The 10226-nt window shown below is 45.0% G+C and overlaps 1 protein-coding gene across 4 annotated transcripts in view; it reads right to left on the bottom strand.

The window, feature by feature from the left end:
• Positions 1-4435: 4435 nt before the first annotated feature.
• The window catches only part of REEP1 (receptor accessory protein 1), a 104702-nt gene continuing 98911 nt past the window's right edge, over positions 4436-10226 (bottom strand). For all 4 annotated transcript variants that reach the window (XM_035001118.1, XM_035001120.1, XM_035001119.1 and 1 more), the window contains 2 exons: positions 9718-9869; positions 4436-7507 (listed from right to left, as the gene is read on the bottom strand). In XM_035001118.1, coding sequence (XP_034857009.1) covers positions 7436-7507; positions 9718-9869 — 224 coding nt within the window. In that variant the 3' untranslated portion in view covers positions 4436-7435. The remainder of the gene's footprint in view (positions 7508-9717; positions 9870-10226) is intronic.

Raw genomic sequence — 10226 nt, 5'->3', positions numbered from 1 at the left:
TCTTTTACTAAAGACCAGGTCTCATCAGGAGTTACTGACCCGTGTCGGGAGCCCACCCTGGCTCACTTGGTTGTGTTAATAAGCAGGTTCACATGGAGCAAAAAATAGTTATGTGAGCAGTTTCACTTAGAGGGGAGCATGGGGTGGCAACACCCGTCTAATATTCTAGGTTTATTGTGTTCATAAGAGTTCTTAGTGTATTGGAACAGGATTTTTATAGAGAGACAAGTAAATGAAATAGCCTTTCAGTATGCCCATTCATGAAACAGAAGAGGCTTTAGAGGTGCAGACACTTTTTATCCAAGAGTTGAAAGGCACTGTATTTTCTTTTTCTTTTTTTTTTTTTTAAGATTTTATTTATTTGAGAGAGAGCATGCAAGCAGGGGGGAGGAGTAGAGGAAGAGGGACAAGCAGACTCCATACTGAGCACAGAACCTGATGTGAGGCTCGATCTCGACCCTGAGATCATGACCTGAGCCTAAATCAAGAGTCGGATGCTTAACCAACTGTACCACTCAGGCACCCCAAGGCCCTGTATTTCCTAAAAGTTAGTTTACTCACCTGAGATTTCATATTTTTAATTGGAGGATAAACATTTTCCAAAGACACACTGTAGAAACTAAAGGAAAACAATCATTTTGGAAATGATGCAAGAGCTAAGCATTGTTCACTTGAAGAGCATTGGATGAGAGGCACTGAGGAAAATTCTGTTCACTGTGTGGTTAAAGTCTAGGGCAGTGGTTCTCAGCTATCCCATCAGAGTCATCTGGGAAGCATTTTCAAACAACAGAGCACTTTGGTTGAAAAACCATTACAGATCTTAACCAACTTACGATGGGGTTACAGCCCAATAAACCTAAGTTGAAAATGCATTTAATACACCTAAGCTACTGAACATCATGGCTTAGCCTAACCTACGTTAAATGTGCTCAGAACACTTACTTTGGCCTACAGTTGGGCAAAATCATCTAACACAAAGCCTATTTTATAATAAAGTGTTGACTATCTCATGTTTACTGAGTACTATACCGAAAGTGAAAAACAGGGTGTATCTGTGCAGAACAGTTGTAAGTCTGTCAGTTGTTTACCCTTGTGATTACGTGGCTGACTGGGAGTCTCAGCTTGTTGCCACCACCCAGCAGCACAAGAGAGTGCCCTACTGTGTATCACTAGCCCAGGAAAAGATCAAAATATAATTTAAAGTACGGTTTCTACCAAATGTATGTCACTTTCACACCACTGTAAAGTCGAAGAACCTAAGTCAAATCATCATAAGTCAGGGACCGTCTGTATTAAATAGAATTATGCCTCAATTACTACTTCAAATTCTTTAATATAGTAGCCAATGATGATAAGATGAAGTTTCTCCATTGTTAATAGAATAAAGTTAAAGATAACCAAATTGAAATTCTGTGGTAAGTCAGGCTAGGATTATTAGAGGAATTTCTTGAAACCAGTGCATGTTCCTTAAAAGGAAAAGGGGTGACAGTAGAGGGTTCTAAAACTAGAAGGCCACTTGTATGTCTGTTTATGCGACCAATTAATAAAGAACAGACATTGGATTTGAGATGAGGTAAGACTGAAGCATGCAGTGGCATCCTGTTTTGATTGATTTTCATTTCCTCGTTAACTTCTGAGGTGGCAGAAGCCAACCACTCTCAGAGTTTCCACATCATTTTTTTTAAAAATATTTATTTATTTATTTATTTAGTTGAGAGAGCGCATGCACAAGTGGGATGTGCAGAGGGAGAGGGACAAGCAGACTGTGCTGATGCAGAGCCCGACTCAGGGCTGGATCTCACAACCCTGAGATCATGACCTGAGCCAAAACCAAGAGTCGGACGCTTAACCGACTGCGCCACCCAGGCGCCCTCACATCATTTCTTAGCGGCCTGGTTCCTGCCTCTGCCACTCACCTCTGGTAGCAGGATGGAACTGGTACCTGAAGAAGTTGAGGAGGAGGCCACTTTCCCACTGTCTCCAAACTGGACAACAAAGATCTCTGTTATAGGGGCCTCAGCACCTTGGTTTTTCCTGTAGGCCAGAGGTAGGAGAGGTAGAGACAAGGACTGGCAACCAGGCCTCAGCATCCAGACGTGGACTTTTGAAATGGAAGGGCACATGATTTCGGAGAAAGGGAATTTTCATATATATAATTTTTGTTTTATGGGTAGCAGGGCTTATCATCACTGATTTTATAGTTTGAAAACCAAACATTAAGGAGTCTACCTAAATGACATTGTAATTTATGTAAAAGTATGATTTACTGAACACCAACTATGTCCCAGCATAGGGATGGGCATATATATACATAGCTGCTAATCCTCATACCAGCCTTGCAGGGGAGATACTATTTTTTCTTTGAGTTTATTTATTTTTTTTTAGTAACCTCTACATCCAACATGGGGTTCAAACCTATGACCCTGAGATCAAGAGTCTCATACTCTTTTGATTGAGCCAGCCAGGAACCCAGGGGGGATATTCTTTATCCCTCGTTTAGATTTGAAGAAACTGCAGCTTATACGAGGTGAAATAAATTACCCACAATATAGCTAATAAGTCACAGAACTTAGGTCTGAAGTCTTGGAATCCTGTGCATTTCCTGGAGCCTTTTTTTTTAAAAGATTTTATTTATTTATTTATTTATTTATTTATTTATTTATTTATTTATTTGAGAGAGAGAGAAACAACATGAGAGGGGAGAGGGCCAGAGGGAGAAGCAGGCTCCCCGCTAAGCCGGGAGCCCGATGCGGGACTCGATCCCAGGACTCCGGGATCATGACCTGAGCCGAAAGCAGTCGCCCAACCAACTGAGCTACCCAGGCACCCTTTCGTGGATTCTTTTAACATGAAAACTCATATATTTAAATCAACAAATGACTATACTCTAGCACTATACATACTAAACACTTTTTTCATGACACTGTACCAAGTCAGCCTTTAAATCATAACTTTCCTTTCTGTTGTCAGCTCTTAACCTGATTAATCTCAGTTCTGTTGCCATTGGACTTGGCTCAGTAAATGAATAAATGAATGGATTTTCAGCCTTTCCATCTCTTCATCTTCCTTTCAGCCTTCTGAATGTGCTTCTTTACCTGCTGCTGCTTTATTTTATAGCCCTCATGTCAAACATACAGAATAGGAGACTATAAAGGCAAAGAAAATGAGTGTTTCATTTTAAGTGTCCAAGTCTTTGTGACCACCCAATGAAGCTTATGTGTGCCTGTTCATATACATATATATATATTTTTTAAAGATTTTATTTATTTATTTGACAGAGAGAGACACAGCAAGAGAGGGAACACAAGCAGGGGGAGTGGGAGAGGGAGAAGCAGGCCTCCTGTGGAGCAGGGAGCCCGATGTGGGGCTCGATCCCAGGACCCCGAGATCATGACCTGAGCCAAAGGCAGACGCTTAACGACTGAGCCACCCAGGCGCCCCATATACATATATTTTTAAGTAAATTGTGCACCCAGCGCGGGGCTCAAACTCAGAACCCTGAGATCAAGAGTCGCGTGCTCTCCCGACTGAGCCAGCCAGGCACTCAGCCTGTTCATATATTTTTTTTTTTTTTAGATTTTTTATTTATTTGACAGAGAGAGACAGGAAGAGCAGGAACACAAGCAGGGGGAATGGGAGAGGGAGAAGCAGGCTTCCCGCTGAGCAGGGAGCCCGATGCGGGGCTCGATCCCAGGACCCTGGGACCATGACCTGAGCTGAAGGCAGACGGCTTAATGTCTGAGCCACCCAGGTGCCCCAGCCTGTTCATATTTTAAAGGCAAGGGCCGCAGTGGTGTAATGGGTGTCCACAGCACCCTGTGCGCCTCTGCACGTACCACCCTCTTAACCTGCACACGTACTCCCTCCCTTGCAGGTGAGGGAACAGATACCAGGAAGGGAAATGACAGACCAAATTTTCTGTATGCAGAATTAAAACTGCCCACCTGATGAACTCTATTTTTACAGCTACACAGTTTCCACTGGTGACTTTTAAAATGTAAAACATACTACCAGGTTTATATTTATGTGATCAACTGGTTTGCAAAACACTCATTTGATCCACTCCCCCCCCCCCCCCGCCCCGCAACAATTCTAGATCCTAGTCATGGGGCCAGAGCACCAGGCCAGTTAGTGACTGACCACTCAGCTTCTCATCCTTGCTACCTTCCATGTTTTGTCTTTTTTTTTAAGTGTTTTCCCTTTCCTCATAAGCTCAACATTACAAAGATGTTTTGTTTTTTTTTTTAAGATTTTTTTTTTTTTTAAAGATTTTATTTATTTATTCATGAGAGACAGAGAGAGAGGCAGAGGGAGAAGCAGGTTCCCAAGGAGCAGGGAGCCCGACGCGGGACTCGATCCCAGGACCCTGGGATCATGACCTGAGCCGAAGACAGACGCTTAACCATCTGAGCCACCCAGGCGCCCTACAAAGATGTTTTTTAAAAGAAAAATGTTAAGACTTTATTCAAGATATATATCAGGCATTATAACAAAACAGCAGAACTTCAACCTTTGGAATACTGTAATTTTACACCCCTTTGATGCACAGTCCAGTATACTATTTTATTACAGATCATTCTATAGGGACTACAGGAATAAACTAGGGAAACTGCACAGTCAGCATCTGGAAGGTCAGCTCTCGTAGTGTGTGCTGTTGGAGAAGGAAGCACGTCCTTTTGCCATGTCAAATACTGTGCACGGTGAGGACTAGGGAGATACTCAGCTGTGATCATGGTAGACGAGCACTGTTACCACAAACACACAGACAGTTTACTGTGGAGAACATACATTTCAGGGGCCAGGGGAGTGAGCAAGCTATTCTCACAAAGCCAGGAGGGATTATGACGAAGCTCTCCGGGGTCTAAGTACACCACCCCACCTCACCTCAGAAACGGAACAGGTGCCCGATGGCAAATAACTAAGAGTTATTACATGAAAATTACAGACTTTCGAGCCAGCATTTTGTAAACAGCCTGTGTCTGTAAATCAGCAAATTAAAAAGGTTCCGTTATATCCTCTAGACAGAAGAGCACACCCCTACATGTACACTTGGAGGCGTTCACATTTTGTGGCAGTCCATACACAAATATACAGCTCGTTGGGTAAGTAAACACATTTTGCCAGAAATATGAAAGCTGCTCTCATTTGTACAGTGAGTGTTTTTAGGAGAGAAACCAACTCCCTAATCAACACTTGAAGGAAAAATAGTTACATTTACATTAAGACAGCAGTTTGGATACCTTTCTATTTTTTAAATCTTGAACGAGAAGTAATACAGCGTGTCTGAGAGTAGAGTGCTTCCAACTTGTTTTTGGCATAGTCGAGTGCAAACTCGGTAGCTTGTACTTGTTAAAACTTTACATTGTAAATGGTGAAAATATAGTTTGTTCATGAAGGATCTCTGCTGCTAAAGGCATTTATTATTCTGGCAAAAAAAAAAATTTTGCTAAAAAGCTGCTTAAGTGAAGCTGTTTCTGATAATTCTGGGTACTCCCAACTAACAGGTAAATACATTTAAAGCATATATTTTTTCCTCTGAAACTATTCAGTGAGCTTGAAGAAACAGATGTTCTGTCCCCCCGCTAAAGAGTCTAGGTGTTGGTGGGTGTGGGGCACAGACAATGAAGAGCCCTCTGAACCACAAATTTGCTTTTAGGTTTGTTTTCCTAAATCCTGTTGTAAATTACAAAGTCACCTTTCAAGGAAATTGTGGGAAGAAGGGATTTAAATATGCATATCTGGCAACTATCAACTTCAGGTAAAACCCCTTCTCAGGTGGCTAAGATCCAGCCAGTGTGTCATCAGCCGAGACTACTGATGTGTGTTCGCGGAGCTCAGTAACGCAATAGTCTTGAACCGGGCCTGTTTATAGCTGGTTGACAGTAAGTTCTATGTGGTACATAACACTAATTCTCTAGTCTCCAGGGCATATCTATGAACAAACACAATCCAAGTATTATAAGTAACTGGGTTGTGACCACTGCATGCATTACACTGAAAGAAAACACCAACTCTAAGCACAAATATACAAGTCCTACATTTAGGCTCCGCTCTCCCCAGGGGGTGGAGGAGCTACCTCGGACCAAAATGCTATCTAAACCAGATTCTTCTTTTCAGATAAAGTTCTCAGTCTAAGTAGAGAGTCCCCTCAGCTAGTGCTCTATTCTACTAAGCGATCCTGGCTTGCATAAGACATCCAGTAAGACACGGAGTGCCCATGAGTGTGCGACTTCTCGCTCACATTCTGAGCAAGCCAGGAAGGGAACAGAAGAGTGTGAACCCTGGCTGCCCAGAGGGCTGAGCAGCAAGTCAGTCCGTAAAGATCTCAACCTCTGGAACCTTTCTAGAACCCAGCATTTTGACAGGTGTCTCAGGTGTATTTGATGGCAGATGTGAAACATAGTTTTTGGTTTGGTTTGGTTTGGGTTGCCTGGTTGGCTTTTGCTTAGTGTTCTCTTAAATCAAGGTGCTCAGATTATAGGCTCCTCTACCTGGGGAAGTAAGTCACGGAACCAGTTACTATGAAGCAGAAACAGTCATTCGTCCAGCACTTTTGGAACACTCAAAATGATTCCTCTCAACAGGCCTGTGAGTTCACATCCCCAGGAAGTTTTACCAAGGGTCAGCCACCTGCCTAAGGCTTTGGTAAATCCCTTGAAAAGATTCAGAAGCTCTTAATCCAGAATCCAGGGGGAGACAAGCTTCTTGTGATTTCTCTTATTCTGGGCTGCTCCCCTGGCCTCATTGCACTCATCTCTGTCATTACAATATTGTCTCTTCATGCTAAGCATCTCTGGTGTTTTGACTAAACACCTGTCTAAAGAAGATGGACCATCGTCCTGCAGGAAAAGGGATGTTCTACTGGAGTTGTATTTAGAAGCTTTAGAAGCACATCTGAGACATTCTCTAGAATCAAAATAATTTTTTACATATCTTGTAGTTTTCTTACATATCAGAACCTCTGGCAGCCCTTGCGAGTCCATCAGATTAAGCCAAAAGCCATAAATATGTACATCGTAGTCCAAAGTATTAGTACCAAGAACAAAAAAAAGTTTTAAAAAATTGCTCTGTTTGCATTTACAGGACTAAAAACGAAGTATGCAACAAATAAATTACAAATGTACATCTCAGCAGCGTGAGGGTGATCTCATATTTCTAAAAACACACTGCTGACAATCCAATTGTGGAAAATTACTAACCTCAGAAGACTTAAAGGTCACCCCCCCCACTACCTTTCCCTTTAGCCTCTCCCCAGCAACATAAAGAAAAGGAGAATAAAAGTCTTAAAAGTGTAAGAGGGGAGAGAGAAAAGGCCGTGTCTGTGAGGCTGCACACTCAAAGCACACCAGCTTGCGGGTTTCTATGTTATTAGTGACTAGCTCTTTAAGGCAGAGAAGAAACATTCTGTGGGTCCGGTGCTGTTGGCTCATCTCACTCACGTGGTTTCAGTGGCTGAGGATGAGGTACTTTTCTTCCTAAAGCGGGATCGAAGAACTCTAGGCGGTGCCTGGCAGAGAAAACAGAAAAGGCATCCCTCAATTTGGCTTAAGCGTGGAACCTTTTGAGGCAAGCACCTGTGTGGGTTTGTGTTGGGACACACAGCTCCTCTGGCCACACGCACACGTGTGTGAGGCAGCTGGCTGGGAATCAGGGTCACATCCCAAGCATCCCATGCTGAGCCAACTCTCCTAAGTCCCTGGGTCTCCCAAGCAAATGGTTGCACGGAAGGATGACACACCTCTCTTGTTTCTGCCTTGGGAGCAAAATGATCCTAACAAGTGACTCAGCACAGAGAAATGCCTCCCCGTCTCTTCCCTTGTCTTTGTTATTTCTTTTGGAAACCAGCCAGTTGTTTCCAGGTATGTGCCTAAAATTTCCATCACCAAGTTCCCAGTCCTCTTTCTGGATGTGAAATCGTTGAATGCACAGCAGGCCACACAGCAGAGGGAAACATTGTCCTTAAGGATAAAGGGTTCCACCTCATCTCCCCTACAAATGGCTATCAAGGCGGGGGCGGGGGAGGGGGCAGCCCTCCTTCCACGGAACACACAAATCACAGAAGTTACTTCTACAGTGAAAGAAAAGGAAATTTTTGTCCTGGTATAGCACTCAAGGCCAGGGACAGAAGGTGGGGGCAGTAACACAACTGATCCCAAGCTCTCCTCAACCCCTGTCTCTGTCCACTTCTCTCTACTAACTTCTTTTTCTATGGCACCCTTCTCTACCTCTATTCCTTCTGACCTGAAGCCCTTCCCTCCCTTCTCTGTCTTGCTATTTAAAGTCCTCTTTTAGGACCCAGCTCAAAAGTCACTCCTGAAACCCCTCTCCGCACAGCCCAGACACACATAGGCAGGGTCACCTTCTTGGTTCTCCTAGTGTTTTGCACATGCACACGAGAGGACATCAGGGGACTCTGCGCCCTGTCTCCCCCTTCTCACTGTGAACTTCCCGGGGGGCATGTCCATCTTCACCATTGCCCAGTAAGTAGCTCAGTGCCTGGAAGGCACACAGAAGGGAGGGAGGGAGAAAGGGAGAGAACAAAGCAGGAAATAGAAAGCTCTGGCCTTCCGCATCCTGAGTCCTCAGGACACCTTTTTGACTAGGAAACGTTTCCCAGCCACCCCCAGACATGAGTAAGAGAAGAATCAGAGAAACCTAACTTCTGGTTACCTGCCTCGGGCTGTTTAAACAGTAAAGCAGCTTGTGCAGCTTTAACAAAACCAAACCCAAATGGCACAAACCCTCAGGCCCTACAATGTTTGGGGCACCTTCCTTGAGAGAGCTGAGCCCCTCCCCCCCATCATGGGGCTGCCCAGGCTGTGACTGAGTCCCTGAGCAGAGTCCAAACCCAGTCTTACCAAAACCTCTAACTTCAAAACTGACCCATGTGTGCCCCACCCTGGAAAGGAATCTGATAAACTCATGTGTACCCAGTGGTAATAACCACAGTCCTAGTCGGAAAGGGGTCGATAGGCCAAGGTGCTTGAGTGGGGGAACATTTCAGTGCATTCCCTCATCTAAGCTCACAGGCTCCCTACACCGAGGACAGGGGGACTCCCACCTTGCCTCAGATGGATGCTCAGGCCACAGTATTCGGCAGATGGGGCCCAGGAGAGGAGACGTGAGGGGCAGAGAGGAAGACTCGGGAGTCCCCAATTCTGCCAGCTCTGTAACTGGGCCCAAGGCTGGCGACTCCCGATCCACATCACAAAGCAAGGCCCCTGAGGCTCAAGGCTTTGCCCTCCTGCTGCCAAAACTCCACCCACATCCACAACTGGCCACAGTACATCTATCAGGTATATTTGGTTTGGGTCCTTTTAGAGGGCTGTGGCCTTTCAATAACATTTTATCGGTGTCTGCTTTGTGCTGTGTCTTGGAGATATAGTGATGAACAGCTTCATTTACAGAAACGTGTCAAATAACACATTTTCTTCCTCTAAAACACACATTTGGGTTGCTTTTCATTCACATATCATCTTAGGTTAGTGGCTGCACATTTTTAAATTTAATTACAGGTACTATATCACTTCTCCTATTTCTAAGTAAAATGAGCAGTCTTTTTTGCCCCTGGGCAAGGATCTGGATGCTACCTAGCGGTTTGTCCTATCTAATGGGGAGAGATCTTCCTACCCCAGGCACTCAGGAGACCCCCAGACCTCCAGGGCAAAGCCCCTGTGCAAACACATGCTCCAACCTGCAGCCCCAGACACCGTGTACCTCCAGGGAGAACTCCATCTTTCGAGGCGCCTTATACTTGTACATGAAATCCAGCAGATCTTCCTCCTCCTCGTCCGAAAATGCCAATGGGTTTTGGACCTGGTGGGGCTCCCAAGCCTTCACACCACCCTCATTCACATCTCCCTCAACCACTTAATGTCCATTTACAATCTACACAAAGGAGACAAAGTACAGCAGGGAGGGATCAGTGTAGAAAGGAGCAAGGAAGGCCAGGCAAGGTCGAGGTTAGGCACGCCACACAACAAGCCTGTTAGGACAGCCGAGGTCCCGGTGTCTGAAGAAGCAGTCAGCATCCTCTGGGCCTCGCTGCGGGGCGGTCCCGGGCTGTGAGGGTGCCACTGGAAACCAGCAGGCACTGTGCACAGGAAGAAGCAGAGGCTCTAGAACCTACTGAGGAGCTACCAAGGGACGTGCGGGCACCGCTGCCCCGGGGGGGAAGGAGGACGCTGCCTTAGCTGAGAGGTGTCAAACCCTGCAGCTGAGACGTG

The sequence above is a fragment of the Mirounga leonina genome, unplaced genomic scaffold (genome assembly GCF_011800145.1).
Source record: "Mirounga leonina isolate KUSES-001 unplaced genomic scaffold, KU_Mleo_1.0 Mir_125, whole genome shotgun sequence".
NCBI classification, from domain to species: Eukaryota; Metazoa; Chordata; class Mammalia; order Carnivora; family Phocidae; genus Mirounga; species Mirounga leonina.
This window is presented reverse-complemented; position numbering and strand designations above follow the sequence as displayed.